This window comes from Purpureocillium lilacinum (genome assembly GCF_023168085.1).
Source record: "Purpureocillium lilacinum CBS 284.36 DNA, scaffold_7, whole genome shotgun sequence".
In the NCBI taxonomy this organism is placed as follows: domain Eukaryota; kingdom Fungi; phylum Ascomycota; class Sordariomycetes; order Hypocreales; family Ophiocordycipitaceae; genus Purpureocillium; species Purpureocillium lilacinum.
This window is the reverse complement of record NW_027072117.1, coordinates 1,886,546-1,905,080: the sequence shown is the minus strand read 5'-3', so window position 1 is coordinate 1,905,080 and position 18,535 is coordinate 1,886,546. Positions and strand designations below refer to the sequence as shown.

The following is an 18,535-nucleotide window of genomic DNA, read 5'->3' as shown; positions in this document are numbered from 1 at the left end:
CATGCGACGTGACGAGGAGGCGGTCAAGAGACCACGAGCTTCAGGTATAAATAACGCGAGGATCATCTCTCCAGCTGCTCGTATCCCATACAGACACAGCACGCTGCCACACAGAGTCGCAAGAAGAGTCCAATACACACTACTGGGAAGTCCACAGCTTGTCAATCTTGACAAAAGGAAACATGATCAACTTTGCTCTAGTCACTGCCATGGCCCTCGCCGCCCTCGCCGCCGCAGACAGCCCGTCCCTGTCACAGGCCGACGGCGGCAGGGCTCTTTTGATAAGCAAGGAGATGAGCAACTTCGAACGCCTGGATCTAGAGGAGCCCTTGAACTGGGTGCCCGCCCAACACAATCAGGTGCGTGACATGTACAAGGCGAGCCTCGACAAGTATGACGCGGATTCGTGGGCTCGATACGTGCTTGAAAAATGTTGTGAAGAGGCTACTTGCACGTCGATAGCCACTCATTCCAGTGAGTTTCTGACAGCAGGCTGTATGAGACTAAAACCAAGTATTGGGTCCTAATAACTTTCGCAGGCACACCTCTGCGTCGGTGGTTTGGATACTTGCTTGGCGGCGGCCGAACCACTAAGGACGACTTCATTCGTCTAGATACAGTTGGGAACGCCACTGTCTATACCACTACTAAAAAGTGTATTCCATTTCATGAGGATTCGGGCGAGACCTTCTGCATGCGAGAGTAGCTTTCGGATGCGTCCAAGACCGGTCGCTTGCCAGTTTCGACAGGACACGTGGGCCGTCACGACGAATTTGTCCGGCGTATGCACGGGGCCAATGTCCGGCTGCAGGTAGTGTAACGGAGCCTGCCATCAAATCTAATAGCTTGACATTGGAACGGAACATGCAAAGGTGAACTTGTGACTTGTAACACGCCAGGCCAAGTGTGGCAACCGTAGACAAACTGCCATGTTCGCTTTTGATGAAGGAAATAGGCGGCTAAAGGGGACACCCTACCCCGACAATGTTATCAGATCGGCGAACTTACATGATGCATATCGTCGACGCCACGCGTTGTACATCTTGATTTGGGGTGCGGGAGGGCATCGCGCATCGGCGAACTTTAAGCCCACGGTCTATCGGCTGGGAACTCGTGACATGGCGGGTGCCGATCAAACGGGTGCTTCGTAAAGCGGCGCATCGACTTGACTGCAACAGTTCTAGCTACTCGTCGTCCCCGAAAAAGACCTTGATTGGCATCCAGCTGTCGCCAACCACCTTGGCCCGCGTCTTGATGCCGCTTATCTCGGCGTGCTCCTCGTCCGTCAGAGACCACCCATCCAAATCGAAGTTGGAGTCGATGCGTGCGGGGGTGACGCTCTTCGGGATGACACTGGTCCCTCGCTGCAAGCCCCATTTCAGCCTGCGCCTCGGTTAATTGCCGTCGCTATTAAAGAGCTGCCAGGAGGGCAAGGGGGGGCCGCCACAGCGCCACGTACAGTATCTGTGCCGGCGTTTTATTCCTTTGTTCGGCAACCTTGAGTACCGTGGGGTTCTCGACAAGGTCAAGGTGGTTGTTCCACGGGGACTTGGTGTGCCCGCCCAGACACGAGTAGGCGGTGCAATGAATTCCCTTGGAATTGCAGTAGTCGAGCAGCTTTGGCCTTTTCGGCATGTTAGCGAGATGAAGCGGTTGAGAAAAGGGGCCGGGAGATGACTCGCGATGGGTTATAGGGATGCAGCTATGGCGCGTTGTCAGCAATTGGAAACGCGCACCGCCTGGAACACTGAGCACGTACCTCGAGCTGGTTGACGGCTGGGATAATTTTGCAAGAAGGGTCGCCAAGAAGCTTCTCGAGGTGGCGTATCTGAAAGTTGGAGACGCCAATGTTCCTCACCTTGCCCGCGTCGAGCAGCTTCTGCATCTCCTGCCTGTCGGCCACGCGGAGCTGTCAGCCACAACGCAGATTCGATAGTGAATGCCATAGTCTGTCTCGTCGGCTCACTCACCATGTCTTGACATAATCCCAGTCAGGCAGATGCCTGGAGCTATCGTTGGGGTCGGTGGAGCACGGGAAATGGATGAGGAACAGGTCGACGTAGCCAATGCCGAGGTCGCTGAGAGACGACTCGAGACCTTGGCGGGCACGGTGATGCCAGGGATTGTCCAGCTTGGTGGTGACCCAGATGTCTTCGCGGGGAACACCCGAGGCCCTGATGCCCTCGCCGACCTCCTTCTCGTTGCCGTAGTTCAGAGCCGTGTCGATGTGACGGTAGCCATTCTGGAGAGCGTGCTTGACGGCTTCGCGCGTCTGAGAGTCAGCGGACTGCCAGGTACCAAGGCCGACGGCAGGGATGGTGTTGCCGGAATTGAGGCCAAAGCTGGCCTTGGTGTAGGGGTCGGTCGCGGGGGCCATTTCAGGCGGGCGGCGGTGGTTTCGGTGTGGCTCGCTGAATTACGAGGCCGGTCTGGTAGGGCTGCCACACGCGACTGCCTTGGGGCGCGGTGGTTGCTGGTCGGGCGCTGGGCAGTGATTCGCTCCTGCCCCCGGGACTGGATGCGAAGTGCGCGCAAAGGAACATGTACTTGTCAGCCGGTATCTGCAAAGTCTGCGCTTAATTGATTGCGATGTACAGCATGTACGGGTACAAGGTGTACCTTGTCTGCTGCGTACCTGCCCTGGGCACCTAGTACTGCTGGGTAGTCAGGCAGTAACGTTAGGAGGCAATCTGCACGGAAGGAGCGGCCGCTTTGGGAGGGGGATGCAACGGCAGCGACGACGATGGGCGGCGAGGAGTCGAGGAAGGACCCTTGAAATACAATTCGTTTGGGCTCCTTTTTTCTTCACGTCGCCCTTGCCGCCGTTCCCCATTATCCAGGCCGCGCCCGAACCACAAGTCCGTCGTCGCTGCGGATCCTGGCATTCAACCAGACGGCGCGGACACGCCGGTGCCGTGCCGGGCTACGTAAGGCGAACTTGACGCCAACCTTGGTTGCTTGTCGCCCCAGCTCTATCCGCGGCTCCATCCATCCACCTCTCGGCGCCGCCCTGAGCGCGACTTGGGCGACGCGGTTGCGACCCTGGCCTGGCGACCACCTCACTCGCGGGCCACGTTGCGCACCCTGGTCCAAGTTCCAAGCAGGCCAAGCTTCCACGACTGTGCGTCCCAACCGAGGAAGCCGCGCTTGCAACCACTAACGCCCGCCAGGAGCTGCAGGCGTCCTTCCGCGGTTCGCAGATATGCAGATATTACTCCAGTTCCAGCACGGGAGCGGGGTGCCAGGACAAGGGCCGGGACTCGTCGTCATCCCATCCCATCCCATCCCATCCCATCCCATCCCATCCCATCCCATCCGCACTCGACGAAATTTCGACTCCCAAGCCTTCCATTGTACCGACTGCTACCGCCTCGTACCGTCTTCTTCGTACCTCGACCGCGCCAGCTCGCTCCTCAACCTGCCAAGCGGCATTGGCGATGCGACCCTGACCCTGCCGCCGGAATCCACATGGCCGGACGGCTCGCACAGGCAGTGGTGGGCCTTACTCCATCCTTCAACCCTGGCAGGCCAGGCTGGGGAAGGCGCCGTCTTGGTTGATCGGCGAAAGGCGGGGCCGTCCGGACATTCCCACCTCTTTCCTCCGTGGCTCCCCATCTTCCCAAGGCTCCCTTGGCTCCGCACCCTGTCTTGTGCTGCGGGATCTACTCCCTCTCGCACTACTTTTTGTCCTTCCCTGTCGCTCTGTGCCCTGTGGACATGCATCAATGGGTGGCGCCGCTGGGCCCGCGCTCTTGACGTTGCAATGGAACATTAGCCCGACCATCCCACAGCCCTTGATCCAGGATCCTACAGGTCGCTCGATTCGATTGCGCCCCCTGGCCATGCGCCTTGTGACAGGGACGCAAACTTCGAGCGTGGTGCGGCCAGGTATGAAAACCGGTCGGGCGCTGGCCAGACGCTGTCAGCAGCGCTCGGCCTGCGCTGCCATCGTCATCGCCGTCGACACCATCCGCTTCCGTGTTCGAGCTGCAGCAACATTGCAGCGTACTCGGGCTTGCTGCATCAGCGTCGAGTCAGCCGCCGAATTCCTTGATACGACGATCCGATCAGGTCCATCGTCGCCATTATGGGTGTCGACTGGCCTCAAGTGAAGCGAAAGCTCGAGTGGTAATGCCAGAGCCCCATGAGAACGACACGGCCTTTCCTTGGCCTCTCCGGACACTGGACTGACCAGACTTATTAGCCCCAAGGATGAGGACGCCAAGTACGACAACACGGCCTGGTGCAACCGTGATCTGATTCCCATCCCGCCCGACCGCCGCACATATGGCATCTGGTCCTATGTTGGTTCGTCATAATCTCCCTGGCTCGCTTCCTTGTACTGAGCCATGTGCTCATTGCTCCAGGTTACTGGACCGTCTCGGGATCCAACATTTCAGCATGGTCAACGGGCAGCACTTTACTTGCCTTTGGCCTTAGCCCTCAGCAGGCCATTGGGGTCGTCGTACGTTCACACACATTACGCTAGTCTGCGTCGCTGACAGACCTTAAGATTCTCGGCGGAGTCCTCACAGGCTGCCTCGCGGTTGCCTGTGGCTGGATGGGGGCCAACCATCATATTGGGTTCACCGTGTCTAGTCGCTTCTCCTGGGGTATGCGAGGCTCGTACTGTACGTCGATCCTGCTAGGCCTTGCAATATCTGCTTCGCTAACTCTTTATTAGTCCCAGTCTTGCTTCGCGTGTTCGTCGCGTGCATGTGGTTTGGCATCCAGGCTTTTTGGGGCGGTCAAGCAACCAGAGTGTGTATTGGAGCCATCATTCCTGGTATTATCAAGTCTTTGCTCCTTCGGCTGTTTAGTGTGCTGATGCCAGAACAGGCTTTGCCCACATGAAGAACTACTTCTCCGCGAGCTCCCACCTTGAGACCAAAGACTTCATCGGCCTTCTTATCTGGATGGCTGCATTCATTCCTGGTATTCTCATCAGGCCCGAGAAGCTGCAGATCCCTTTTGTCGTCTGCTTCTTTCTCTTTTGCGGCTGCTGTCTCGGCTTGCTCATATGGTTCGTAGCTGCCGCTTGAGATTGAGGTATGCTTGCTTACCATACCTCCAGGAGTGTCTCGCAAGCTGGCGGCGCCGGCAGCCTATTCCAAATGCCTTCCACTACTCCCAATGTCGGTTGGGCGTTTATGTTCGGCATCACCTCAATCCTCGGCGCATGGGGTGCTGGCACCTTGGGCCAGTCCGATTGGACTCGATATGCCAAAACTAGGCACGCACCCACGCCCTCGCAGCTTCTTGCCTCCCCCTTGACGATTGCCATCACTGCCATCATTGGTATCATCGTCACGAGTGCCTCGCGGGATATTCTTGGCGGAGAAGTCATCTGGAATCCCATTTTCCTCTTAGCGGCCATTCAGGAATATTACCAGTCAAGCTCGGGCGTGCGGGCGGGCGTTTTCTTCGCCGCTCTTGGCCTGGTTGCCTCGCAGTTTTCGGTTCGTCATCTACTAGGCCCCATGGCTACCATCTCAGAGTGTTCTAATACTTGTGGAAACAGATCTCCGTGGTGCTCAACTCTGTCTCCTGCGGCATGGACATGGCCGGTCTATGGCCACGATACATCAACATCAGACGCGGTGCCTATATCATGGCCATCATCGGCATCGCCATTCAGTTAGTTCCTTGTGGCAATTGCTGCTGGTCGGTGCTAACCCATGACAGGCCTTGGCAGCTGCTTACCACAGCTGCGAAGTTTCTTGCAGTTCTCAGTGGCTTCGGAGTTTTCCTTGCTCCTGCGACGTAAGCTTCACTCCAACCTTAGGCCCCATGTCTGGCGACTAACATGAACCAGTGGAATACTGCTCGCTGATTACTTGGTCGTTCGACGTCGTAAGCTGAGGTTGAATGATCTTTACGTGGGAGATCGCACGTCAATCTACTGGTTCCGAAGTGGACTCAATTGGCGAGCATTTGCCGTCTTTCTCATGAGCTGCTGGCCATTGCTACGTTAGTGTGTCCCGCCGGATCTTGTGAGCTGCACTAATAAAGAACTCACAGCTGGTCTTGTAGCAACCGTCAATGGCTACACTGACGTGAAATATCAGGGATGGGTCCGGTTGTACAATTTGACTTTCCTGGTTGGCCTCGCCTGGAGCTTTGCCATGTTCTGGGCTGTCAACGTAGTCTTTCCCGTCGATGGCTTGGGACAGGAAGCCGAGTTCGAAGACGAGAGTGTCCTAGGTACTGGCGCAGCGGAAGGTTCGAGCGAAGCAAACTTGGAGGCAGGGGATGGGGAGCCCAGGAGTAAAGAGGGTGTGGATGTCAGACTGGCACATGCCTGACGGATTAGATAGACAAAGTGTAGTAGTCATCAACGCTCCCCGGCTACGATATCGGGGGCATGCAGACCTACTCGCCATGGTTATATGGAACGTTGATCTAATCCCTCTGATCGTCACCAAGAAAACATCGCACGAGATGTCAGAGTGGTCATGATGGCCATCGCTTGTCTATTCCACGTTTGCCAGCTCGGCCCCGGGGGCACTCAAGTGACACTGTGGGAATAGGCCACGGAGTCCAGGTGCTCCGACAGGATGCCTGCCCATCGTCTGCGCTACTCAAACATGTCTCACGGCTTGTCGCCGTCCTTGGCTGGCTCCTCTGCCGCTGGCGTGCCGCTTCCCTCGCTTACATCCTTTACCTCCTCCTCTTGCGAGCCCTCCTTTGCCTCGCCCTCCTTTGAGTCGTCCGCGGCCTTGTCCTCACCAGAGTCTTCCTCGGCCACGGCGTCGTCCTTGGGCGCCTCAACGCGGAGTTCCGTCTTGACCTCCTTTGCCTTGACGATGCCGGCGAGGTGATCACCCGCGTCACCGAAGCCGTCGAGCTTCCCTAGCTTGGCTGTGAAGAACTCAATGTCGCGGAGCATGCTGGAGTACAAAGTCAGTACCGAGGCACGTCAAGTTGTCCATCTCTCGTCAGGAGGTCTGTAGACTTACCTCTGTTGGCCCGCCTCGGTCTTGGGGCTGGCTTCTTTGAGGGCAGCCCCGAGCTGCTCCTTGTAGCTGGCGAAGACGGGCTGCATGATCATCTGGATCGAGCTCTGCGGCAGGTGCTTCGTCAGCACCCTGTGTAAGGTTGTCGTCTCTTTGGCGAGCGTCTCCATGTACGGGTGCGGTCCTTCGGTGGCCGAGCCGTCCCAGGCGATAGCCCTCATGCTCTTGCCGTGAATAGCCGCCCGGCCGCTCATAATGTCGACGAGCTTCTGATGGATGATATCCTGGTGCTCCTGCAACAGCCGTCGGACTCTGTCAAACTCTCCCATGAGACCGGAGACGCCAGCACCGGAGCCCGCGTGTCGACGGACAAATTCGCGTGCGTGAGGGATAATGGCGGCGATAAAGGACAGAGCTTGCGAGGCCAGTGCCAGATGCTTTGTCGTGATGTTCTTCAGTCCTGCAGATAGTCTTGCGCCGGCCCCCAGAATCAGCTGTGTGCAGCGGGAATTGAACAGCTGCAAGTACGCAACCAAAGAAGAAGCCACATCCGTGGTCATAGAGGGGATACCAGCGATGAGATGCATGAAATTCCCCATGCCCTCGAGGCCAAGAATCGCCGAGTTTGGAAGGATGAACTTCTGGGCTTCAATGATTGCTGGTCGGGTTTTGTCCTTGCCTGTTCCGTTCGGTTCTGCGAGCGTAGTTTCTTGCTTCGCTGCCTCGATCTCCCGGTATGGCACCCAAATCTTTGTGCTCTCTGTCCAAGCAGGAGCATCTTGGGTGCTAGAGTTCAGGATCAGATCAAGCAACTCGGTGTTCTTGTCCGTGAAGTCCTTGGCGTTCCACTGGTCCGATTCCATGCCTTGAGCGAGCTTTTGCATCTCGGCGTCTCGATTCCTCTGGACGAACTCCTTGATGTGGCCGTTAACCACGGTTTTCAACGACGTGCCACTTCTTCCGGAGATGGCTTCGCATTCGTTGGCAAAGTAGAGATTGAGAGTGAAGTATCGCAGGAACAGTTCGAGGGGAAGGTGAGTGGACTGCTCCGCGCGGACCCGAAGGACCTTGACGATCTTGTCATTGGCAACGTCAACGGCCTGGGTAAGCAGCGACGTCTCATCCAGTGCCTTGTGAAGCTCTTCCTGCAATTCGAATGCTCCGCCTAGAGGATTGCCTCCTAGGCGGTCAGGCCGAGGACTCGTGACTGGTGAACGGACAGGTGGTGATTTCAGCCCATCGCCGTCAGGCTCAGCTGCGAGAGAGCTGGCAATGTCCAACAGCACCTTCACCTGGGTCGTAAGTCGTCTCAAGGTCTCCGTAACACCGACGTATATTGTCATAAGCAGTTCTTCGGCATCTTCAGCATCGAGCGCCCGCAGGTTTCGGGCCAAAGCTGCAGATTTGTCTTGGTTTGATCTCTGCCTGCCGCCGCTTGCTGTCGAGACAGACATGATAGACTCCGCGTCGTCATCGTTCGAGCTGGGGAGAGGGCGCCGTATCAGGTTTCGGACATCGCGCAACACGGCGTCTCGATAGGCCATGGCAGCCGTGGCAATGTGTTTGGCACGGTGTAGCCCGACCATGCTCGGGGCCAGCTGCGCCTTGAGCTCGTCGGTTCCGCCCAGATAGGAGGGAAACACCGACGGCGACCGCGCGTGGGCGCCTCTTGATCTGGACGCAGCGTTGCTCCACCGCAACAGGACATCGGCGCGCGAAACGGTTTCGACGTGCCGCCGGAGATCAGCTAACAGGACACTCGAGAACTGAGCCTCGTACGCCTTACCCACGCGGAATCTGAGGCTGTTGATGTCGGTATTGATGCTGTGCAGGGCAGATGCAGAGCGCATGTCTCGCAACTGTACTTGGGCGCCATCGTCGGGGAATCCGTCCGTCTCACCAGCAATCAACTTTTCCAAAGAGTCAATGCTCGCGAGCGCCTTGTCCACCTCTCCCGCGTCAACGAGAGCCTCGCAGCTTGCAACGCCGTCCACGATCTGCCGTAATTGCCACACCGCATCGTGAAGTTGTCTCAAGTTTTCTTGCCGCCGCTTCTTCTGGATGATGTCGAGCCCGTGAGTCACAATCTCGTGATCCAGTGCTTCCAACTCTCTTCTGAGGACCTGTATCCGCCCTACAGAGTCCGCCGCTTCCGAGTGCAGCTCCTTCAAGGACCCCAAAGCGGTGAAGAAGGTTGTCGAGGCGGTTGATATGGAGTTGATGAGGTGAACTTCGATCGTGTCCATGTACCAAGAAAGCTTTTCTTGAAGGATCGCATTCGTCGCGAGTGCTTTTCGAGGGGCCGTGGCGTTGCCGTTGCCGTCCCCCTTCCCCGGCTGTCCGGCGTTGGGCGGTCGGATCACCTCGGAGCGCTCGCTCACTACGTCGAACGTGCGCGGGTTCTCGAGGTGAAAATCATCCTCAAAGTACACGTTGGGGATTGTTGAAAGCGGCGGGGGGCCGTGGGTCGTTTTGCGAATGAAGCCAGAGCTTGATCGTCGCATAGGGCTCGGCGCATCGATGGAGCCCAACGATGCCAACGAGGCTGTAGACGCGCGCCGGTTGCTTTGCGATCTGGAGGTGGGTCGCAACAGGCCCTCGGAGGCGGGGTCAGCCTGCTCCTCGGGTCGAGAGGCGCGACGAGCGCTATGCGCCTCATCCTCGTTCTCCTTGACCCTTCTCAGTTGCTCATACAGCGCCCCAACTTGGGTCAAATACGGAGCGAACTCTGCGTTGTCGACCAGCTCGATATTCGTCAAGGCGACGGGCGGAATGTCCCTGGAGGTAGGGGGTTTGTGAGAGCTCGAGGGCGGCGGGGTGGTGTGAGGCTGAAGGCCAGTTCGTACTATGGGGGGTTGCAATAGCGTCGAGATGGCTAATGAGACCAGTTAGGAACATGTAGAGATGGGGGTTCGGGGAAGGGTACACACCATTCTGGCCAGACTCGTGCACTGCGCTCCCCCAGGTACTGGAGGAACTATCCAGGATCCCCCCAATTGAGTGTACTGAGCTTGCTGTAGAGCTCCGTCGTGATCGCGGTCGTCCATGCGTTGTCCGACTGCGGTGCCAAGGTCAGCTAATCAACGGTCCGCGGCAAGACGGCGTCGCAACCCACCTGTGTAAAGGAAATTCGTGTCGTTCATGTCGACCGCTGGGCGACAGGGCGGCCAAGTTGTCGAAAGACTTTCCCGCCCCGGGTGAGGAGAACATGGTCGGCGCAAGCGACAGGCTCCGCGCTGGAGCCCCTCGAAGCTCGCTTGGGGGGAAGCGGAGGGGCCAGTTAACAGGGAGACGGGATCGGTGTCGCGACTACCGGAGTATCATCGCTGGCAGATTGTGTAGAGAGGAAAGAGCGCAACGGGCAGGATCTCGTCGAAGGGCCCAAGGGTCATGAATAAGTGCGCATCGTATCTGATGCCGCTCCATTGCAAGGCGCATCCATGCTTGCAACAAGCTCCTTTGACGACGACGGGCCACGACGCCGTCAGCCCCAGCCGACGATTCTCCGGGACCACCACGTGATGGGTACCGCAGCTTACCTCACCGCGCACCGCCCCCGGCTCACTGAAGCTAGAGCTCCCCTGGAGCTGCAACCACTTAAGCGCGTGTCGCGTCCGCCCCTGCCACAGACGCGTCTCACGCGTAAATTGTCATTTTGCCCTTGGCATCTTCCAATCGCCCCTCCATTCCCACCACTCCAGCCTGTCCATCCCATCCCACTTGCCACTCTCAAAGTCTCTTTGCGCAACCCAACTGCACGCAGAGATATCGAGTCGCAATGGATCGCCAATCTGTGTATTCGACTCACGTCTATGAGCCGAGCTTCGGCGATAATGGCGATACACGTCTGCAGCTTCGCACGCAGCTCGAGACCTTCATCCTTGATTTTCGGCTCGACAATAACTTTGTCTACCGGTAGGGATCACCACCCAGGAAGCTCCCCGTGAAGAACTGTGCACTGAATGCCCGTACAGAGATCAACTACGAGAAAATGCGCTGCTAAAGAAGTATTACTGCGATGTCGACATCAACGATCTCATCAACTTCAACGAAGAGCTCGCCCACAAGCTTGCCTCGGAGCCCGCAGAGATCATCCCCCTCGTGAGCGAATCCGACGTCTCGCAAGCCGATATGATCCACGCTAATATCATATCCGCAGTTCGAATCCGCCCTCAAGAGGTGCACCCACCGAATCGTCTTCCCGCACGAGGCCAAGGTCGATCTGCCCGACCACCAGCTGCTCCTCCACTCGGACGCCGACGATGTCTCTATCCGCAATCTCGACTCTATGACAATTGCCAGGCTAGTACGCGTTCCTGGCATTGTCATTGGCGCTTCCGTCATGTCCTCCAAGGCAACAGAACTGCACATCCAGTGCCGAAATTGCCAGCACCAATCTACGATTCCGGTCTTGGGCGGCTTCACGGGCGTCAGCCTCCCGCGGCAGTGCGAGCGCAAGCGTGTCCCCAATGACCATACTCCAAAGTGTCCCTTGGATCCGTACTTTGTCATGCACGAAAAGTCACGGTTCGTCGACCAGCAGATCATCAAGCTGCAAGAGGCACCGGATCAAGTCCCTGTTGGAGAATTGCCCCGCCACGTACTCATCTCCGCCGACCGGTACCTGACGAACCGGGTTGTTCCCGGCTCAAGGTGCACTGTCATGGGCATCTTCTCCATCTATCAGAATAAAGCATCGAAGAACTCAAACACAGGCGGTGCGGTGGCTATTCGAACGCCGTACTTGCGAGCGGTCGGTATTCAGACCGACATGGACAAGACGGCCAAGGGCGCAGCCTCATACACCGAGGAAGAGGAGCAGGAGTTCCTGGAAATGAGCCGGAGACCAGACCTGTACAACATCATGGCCGATTGCATTGCACCGTCCATCTATGGTAACCGCGATATCAAGAAGGCCATCCTTTGTCTTCTCCTGGGAGGATCGAAGAAAATTCTCCCAGACGGCATGAGGCTGAGAGGCGACATCAACGTCCTGCTCCTCGGTGACCCCGGTACCGCCAAGTCTCAGCTGCTGAAGTTCGTTGAGAAGGCAGCACCCATTTCTATTTACACTTCCGGCAAGGGTTCTTCGGCAGCGGGTTTGACAGCATCTGTGCAAAGAGACCAGTCCACAAGGGAGTTTTACCTGGAAGGTGGCGCCATGGTGCTTGCCGACGGTGGTGTCGTTTGTATCGACGAGTTTGACAAGATGAGGGACGAGGATCGCGTGGCCATTCACGAAGCCATGGAGCAGCAGACCATTTCCATCGCCAAGGCAGGCATCACTACAATCCTCAATGCGAGGACGTCTGTACTTGCCGCGGCCAACCCTATCTTCGGTCGTTACGACGACATGAAGACACCCGGAGAGAACATTGACTTCCAGACAACCATCCTGTCTCGTTTCGACATGATCTTCATCGTCAAGGACGAGCACACTCGGGAGAAGGATGAGAGAATAGCCAAGCACGTCATGGGCATCCACATGGATGGCCGTGGAGCTGAAGAGATTGCCGAGTCCGAGATTCCCGTTGACAAGATGCGGAGATATCTCACCTACTGCAAGACGTTCGTCCCTCCCCAACCACAAACCGAATGTTCTAATGCTAACCTACCGATAGTCGATGCGCTCCTCGTCTTAGTGAAGAAGCTGCGACGAAGCTCTCGTCTCACTTTGTGGCCATCCGACGACAAGTTCACGCCGCCGAGATGGAGGCCAACACACGGTCCTCGATCCCCATCACAGTCCGTCAACTGGAAGCCATCGTCCGTATCACCGAATCCCTCGCCAAGCTGACCCTCTCCCCCATCGCCACGGAGGAGCACGTCGACGAGGCCATCCGGCTATTCCTCTGCTCCACCATGGACGCCGTAAACCAGGGCAGCAACCAGGGCAGCCGCGAGCTCAACGAGGAGGTCAACCGGCTCGAGGTGGAGCTGAAGCGCCGCCTCCCCATAGGCTGGAGCACCAGCCTGGCGACGCTGCGGCGAGAGATGGTCGAGGGCAAGGGTTACAGCGAGCAAGGGCTCAATAGGGCGTTGATGATCTTGCAGAGGAGAGACACCATCATGTTCAGGAACTCGGGGGCGCAAGTTTACCGGAATGGGGCTTAATGATGCAATGAGTGCAACACAGATCACGAGAAACCGTGTGGGTATTTTACAAGGACCTGATCTATGTCAGGATGGTGAAGGCGCTAGGCATGGTTGTTTACTGGTTAATGTATATGACAACGTACAATGGCAAGCATTTATTGTGATGTATTCGGGTATCTATGCCTGTTTAGTCATGTCATTCGTCTGCCGTCTAGTACAGCTGGGCGTGTAACACCGCCAAGGCTATTGCTCCTCTAGCTGTTAAGTGCCAGGCACGAGGCATCAACTACTCGCGCGTTGAAGCTGTGCAGTAAGGCTCCGGGGCTGGCTAAGGTATGGATGATTCAGAGTCCATCTCTAGGATCCATATGTCCCGGCTCAGGCTTCGTTCGCCTTAGCTTCTTCCTCGTCTTTCCATTCCTCCTCCGTCATGTGGTACCGCTGCGACAAAATGGTAAAGACGGCCCACACTTCGCCGCAAAGGACCAGGTGCAGGAGTTCGCTGGCAAAGAAATTGGCAGCGTATACCCACGATAGGCCGCTCAACATGTTCACCCCATAGATGTCGTAAAGGGGCAGGCCTTGCCTGAACCTCCACGTCCGCGCGATGAGGCGCAGAGCCGTTCCCTCGTACGGCACCATGAGTACGCGGCATAGGGCTTCCGTAAGCATGTGGGCGCCGACAACCGCGGGGAGCCTTGTAAGCATGGTGTCCAGGTAGACCGCAGGCTGATTTGCGTTCGCCCTCGCATCTGACGCCACGCTTGGTCGCAACTCGGCGGACCAGAGACCAGGCGGCGCGTCCGTCGACTCTGTGGCTTCGACGTCGAAGCTGATGAGGGTCGCGCTGACTCCCTCGTTGTCCTCCTCGTCGCTGGCATAATCGTCGCCGCGGGCGGAGAAGACGCTGGGCCGCCTGACCGCTTCTACTGGGCCTGGGTGGCTTGTTGGGGGTTGGTCGGGTGCAATAGTGGTGTGGTCGGGTTGCGACTCTTCTCTTTGAGAGTCTTGGACAAGAGTCCACCCATCATCAGGCTCATTCAGTCGCTGGGGCGCCGTTGAGGAAGGAGGGGGCGGCGGAGGTGGTGGTGGCAACGTTGGCGAAGAGATGGGCCGGTGCTTCTTGGCTTGCATCGCAGTACTTGGTAGACGGGTATAGATCTGACCCCAGATCTGGGGCTTCCAGTCGCGCGACATGCGCCGTGCCATGACCCAAACTAAGAAAGGTGTGGTGGAAATAAAGAGGCCGCCCACCCAACGCAGCAGCGACGGTAATGTGAAGTCGTCTAGTGGAGGTGGTGCCAGTATCGGTGACTCTTCCGTAAATGGAACAAAAAACTTGGGGCTAGGTAGCAAGGTCAGGCTCTTTGTCAAGCCAAGGTGCTGCAAAGCGACATAAAGCTCCAAGTGGACACGGAGGTACGACCAAACTTCGTGCGCGCTGCTTAGTGTCAGCCATCAGCACGAGCAGCTGGTACGGAGTCGGCACTAACCAACGTCGGGGAAACCTCCTATCGGGGTCGTTCAGCCAGAGTCGGCTCACTTGTCGCTCGATAAACGTGGTGAACAGACTGGTGGGCGCGCCAGCGAGCAAGTCCCGCGAAACCGAAAAGTCGTTCCTAGCGTCTTTGTAGAGTTCCCGAAAAGGTATTTGGGCATAACGCCTATAGATCTTCATCCACGTCAGGGCCGGAGTTCAGGAACGTCGCTGAAAAGCACATACCAGTATCCGTTGCCGGAGACCGTCCAGCCCAAAGACTCCTGATGACTCGACGCAGCGGATCGCGGGCCTGACGAGTGCGAGGCCAACGTCCTCCTCATAGTCGCCGTGACGTCGCTGTGACTCGGCCTCCGGCGCCGAGAAGGGGTTCTCGGGCTCTGCAACGCCAATGACTTGCATGACCTCGTTATGCGATCGCACAATGTCGCGGTTCATGCGCCTGGTCTCTGGGTTGATAGGGCGACCGCGGTAGTCGTACTGCTGCGTTGGCTGGCGAGGGTCTTCCTCACCCTCTCCGGGAACCACCTCATCGTAGGGCGATCGGCCCTGAGGAGGTATGTAAGCCTTGCGCCGCTCTGCAAGGAGACTTGGAAGTTGGAACTCACCAGGGCCTGCGCCGTAAGAGGCCCTTGCATACCCATTCTGAGTGACCAGCGCACCGTACAGCATTAAGCCATATCTGGGAACCCCAGTCCGGCCCGCAGGAGATGGGCTTGATGAACAACAGGTGGCTTTCGATGAAGTGAGTTGGGTGGAGCCGGCATGAAGGCGCCAGGGCGAAGGATGGCGGTGGATCCTCGTTGGCCCCCCAGTTTCCGAAAACCAATTTCACGCTGACTCATCATTTTCGGCTTCGCAGAACATCGCCCGTTATCTTATCGCGACTCAAAAAAATTCCCGTCCAGCTCTCATCACGACTGCCAGACAACGTGCACGCCCTGGACAGCCCGTGTGCAGCTTTGGCAATGGCGACAAAGCAGCCCTTGAAGACGACTTTTGACGTCGACCGCGTCATAAGGCCAATTTTCACCGGCGGCTCCGTGTCAATCGACAATGGCGCGCAAATTCTGGCCACGACCTTTGGCGAGGATGCCATCCTGACCAACCCCGCCAATGGAAGACATCTTGCGCAGATTGAAGGAGTAAGACGCAACCTCTGTCGGCGGAATTTCATAGACTAACTCGTGGCAGGACGGAGAGCTTATCTCGACTCTTACCCGTTGGTAACCCGATTGAGTGGCCGAGGGGGCGCATACTGACCGTTTCTTAGTGACTCCGTCTGGTTCTCACCTGATCGTGTGCTCTCGATCCTTGTCTATGAGGATATTCGCATTGAAGCGCTCGTCTGACGAAAGCTCTATCGAAGCCTCGCTTATTCGAACCTTGAAGCCCCATTCGACTCCCGTTGTGGTGCTGGCCGTCGATCGCACCAGCACTCTCCTCGCGACAGGAGGCACGGACGGCGCCATCAAGGTGTGGGACATCGCTGGCGGCTACGTTACACACACGTTCCGAGGACCTTCCGTACTGGTGTCGGCGCTGCATTTCTTTGAGGTTGCCTCGCGTGCCAACGAGGCCGCAGTTTCTCGAAAGGGCAAGAAGGCCAGCCGCGCGCGCGAGACCGACGACGAGACTGAGAGGCCCAGTACCACCCACTTCAGACTCGTTTCGGGCAGTCAGGATGGCAAGGTCCGTGTGTGGGATCTGAATAAGCGAAGCTGCATTGCCAATTTGGACTCGCACGTTTCAGACGTCCAGCGGCTTGACTATTCGCCCGAGCAGGACGCGATTGTGAGCGGAAGCAGGGACAAGACCATCATCTGGTGGGACGCCAAATCTTGGAAGATCCGAAAGGTTGTCCCGTGTTTGGAACTTGTCGAGACGGTTGGTTTTGTCGATGAGGGTCGCTTGACCTTTTCTGCCGGCTCCAATGGCTGCCTTCGAATTTGGGACACGGATACCGGTGCGGAGCTCACGCCGAAGCAGCCTGCCAAGAGCGAGGAAGAGGCTGTGGTCTCTGGCATTTATCGATCAGCATTGCCCTTCATCCTATGCGTCCAGGTCGATCACACTTTGGCCCTCTACGAGCTACCATCCAAAGCCAAGTCAGCAGATCTTGCTGCCCCTGAACCGTTCCGCCGGATATCAGGAACCCATGACGAGATCATCGACTTGGGATATCTGCTTCCGGACAGGTCCATGCTTGCGCTCGCCACGAATTCCGAGGATATCCGACTGATATCTGTCTCAGAAACAGAGGACGTTGAGGACCAGGGAACTTGGGTCGAAAGTAAGACCCCATACTTTGGACAGGACGTGGCCTTACTCCGTGGTCATGAGGACATCATCATCTCTTTAGATATCGACTGGTCCGGCCACTGGATTGCCACTGGCGCCAAAGACAACACAGCACGGCTCTGGCAGGTCGACCCGTCCAACAACTCGTTCATTTGCTGGGCCACGTTTTCCGGACACGCAGAGTCTCTCGGTGCTGTTGCTCTCCCACGCACAGTGCCTGCGGAAGGATCCGCGGCTCGAACCGACCCTCTCAACCACCCGCCTCCCTTCCTCCTGACGGGTTCTCAGGACCAGACGATCAAGAAGTGGGAGATTCCCCGGAAACAGCAGCAGCCTGGTCAGAAGACGGGATCACGCGCAGCATTCACGCGCAAGGCCCATGACAAGGATATCAATGCCATCAACGTGCACCATTCTGGTCAGCTTTTTGCGAGTGCGTCGCAAGACAAGACGGTCAAGATCTGGTCCGTAGCAGAGGGCGAGGTTCAAGGTATCTTGAGGGGTCATAAGCGTGGTGTTTGGACCGTTCAGTTCTCTCCAGCGCAGCTGCCTCCGATACAAGGCGACGATGGCCCAGTTACCGGCAAGGGAGTTATGCTCACGGGCAGTGGCGACAAGAGCATCAAGCTGTGGAGTCTGGCCGATTACACATGCATCCGAACTTATGAGGGGCATACAAACAGTGTTCTCAAAGTGGTCTGGCTAAACATGCCGGCATCGAAGGAGCAGTCCAAGAAGCCAGTCCAGTTCGCAAGTGCCGGTGGCGACGGACTGGTCAAGGTTTGGGATGCGAACACAGGAGAGGCGGAGTGCACGCTCGACAACCATGAAGATCGAGTATGGGCTCTAGCCGTCCACCCCGGCACCAATACTATTGTCTCCGGCAGTGGCGATTCGACTGTGACCTTCTGGAAAGACACAACGGCCGAGACGCAAGCCGCTGCTTCACAAGCTGCACTGAAGATGATTGAGCAGGAGCAGGAGCTGCAAAATCACATCTTTGCAGGGTCCTATCGAGAAGCAATTACTCTGGCACTTCAGCTCAACCACCCTGGTCGCCTCCTGAGCCTGTTCACTTCTGTTGTCACGAGCAACTCACCTGAGAAGGGCAGCCTGTGCGGGCTCAAGGCCGTCGATGACGTCCTGGGAAGCCTCTCTGACGAGCAAATTTTCCTGCTGCTTCTGAGGCTGCGGGACTGGAACACCAATGCACGAACAGCCCCTATTGCGCAAAGGATCCTCTGGACTCTGATTAGGAGCTACCCCGCCTCCAAGTTCTCGAACTTGTCTGTCAAGGGCGCGCGCGGCCAGAAGAGTCTCAAGGATGTGCTCCACGGCCTGAGGGTCTATACGGAACGCCACTACAAACGCATGGAGGAGCTGGTTGACGAGAGCTATTTGGTGGAATATACCCTGCAGGAAATGGACAGCTTTGCTCCGCTTGGAGATGCTGACGTCGCCATAGAGGAGATGGATGAGGTAGATGAAGTCATGGTTGGGTAGGCACGGGGGCACGGAATATTTTGCAGCGCGAAGAGGCATATGGACGACGAGAAGCCATCCTTGGTTCCCACATAGAGGCATATGGAATTGCCATTGGCGTTGAAATATATACCAGCTTGAACAGTGCGGTTGACATTGCCTTTGCGAGACTGGAGGTTGGTTCAGGGTAGGACTTGATTCT

At 57.1% G+C, this 18,535-nt stretch overlaps 6 protein-coding genes across 6 annotated transcripts; 3 read left to right on the top strand and 3 right to left on the bottom strand.

The window, feature by feature from the left end:
* Positions 1-1,184: 1,184 nt before the first annotated feature.
* On the bottom strand, positions 1,185-2,377 carry PLICBS_009468 (uncharacterized protein; the record flags this gene model as incomplete). Its single annotated transcript, XM_018325078.1, has 5 exons — positions 1,185-1,383; positions 1,460-1,617; positions 1,679-1,702; positions 1,760-1,892; positions 1,971-2,377. The coding sequence occupies 5 exons, from the start codon at positions 2,375-2,377 to the stop codon at positions 1,185-1,187; spliced, it is 921 nt and encodes a 306-aa protein (XP_018176472.1).
* Positions 2,378-4,087: 1,710 nt separating this feature from the next.
* Positions 4,088-5,767, top strand: PLICBS_009467 (uncharacterized protein; the record flags this gene model as incomplete). The annotated part of the gene is made up of 9 exons (XM_018325077.2): positions 4,088-4,128; positions 4,205-4,308; positions 4,368-4,465; positions 4,514-4,631; positions 4,685-4,786; positions 4,840-5,023; positions 5,075-5,459; positions 5,522-5,637; positions 5,686-5,767. The coding sequence occupies 9 exons, from the start codon at positions 4,088-4,090 to the stop codon at positions 5,765-5,767; spliced, it is 1,230 nt and encodes a 409-aa protein (XP_018176471.1).
* An 825-nt stretch (positions 5,768-6,592) lies between these two features.
* Positions 6,593-9,889, bottom strand: PLICBS_009466 (uncharacterized protein; the record flags this gene model as incomplete). Its single annotated transcript, XM_018325076.2, has 3 exons — positions 6,593-6,890; positions 6,960-9,831; positions 9,883-9,889. The coding sequence occupies 3 exons, from the start codon at positions 9,887-9,889 to the stop codon at positions 6,593-6,595; spliced, it is 3,177 nt and encodes a 1,058-aa protein (XP_018176470.2).
* An 845-nt stretch (positions 9,890-10,734) lies between these two features.
* Positions 10,735-13,070, top strand: PLICBS_009465 (minichromosome maintenance protein 5; the record flags this gene model as incomplete). Its single annotated transcript, XM_018325075.2, has 4 exons — positions 10,735-10,871; positions 10,931-11,057; positions 11,116-12,524; positions 12,578-13,070. The coding sequence occupies 4 exons, from the start codon at positions 10,735-10,737 to the stop codon at positions 13,068-13,070; spliced, it is 2,166 nt and encodes a 721-aa protein (XP_018176469.2).
* A 360-nt stretch (positions 13,071-13,430) lies between these two features.
* Positions 13,431-15,194, bottom strand: PLICBS_009464 (uncharacterized protein; the record flags this gene model as incomplete). The annotated part of the gene is made up of 4 exons (XM_018325074.2): positions 13,431-14,493; positions 14,546-14,724; positions 14,776-15,099; positions 15,159-15,194. The coding sequence occupies 4 exons, from the start codon at positions 15,192-15,194 to the stop codon at positions 13,431-13,433; spliced, it is 1,602 nt and encodes a 533-aa protein (XP_018176468.2).
* A 324-nt stretch (positions 15,195-15,518) lies between these two features.
* On the top strand, positions 15,519-18,354 carry PLICBS_009463 (U3 small nucleolar RNA-associated protein 13; the record flags this gene model as incomplete). Its single annotated transcript, XM_018325073.2, has 3 exons — positions 15,519-15,695; positions 15,745-15,772; positions 15,824-18,354. 3 exons carry the CDS (start codon positions 15,519-15,521, stop codon positions 18,352-18,354), a joined length of 2,736 nt encoding a protein of 911 aa, XP_018176467.2.
* Between the last annotated feature and the right edge of the window lie 181 nt (positions 18,355-18,535).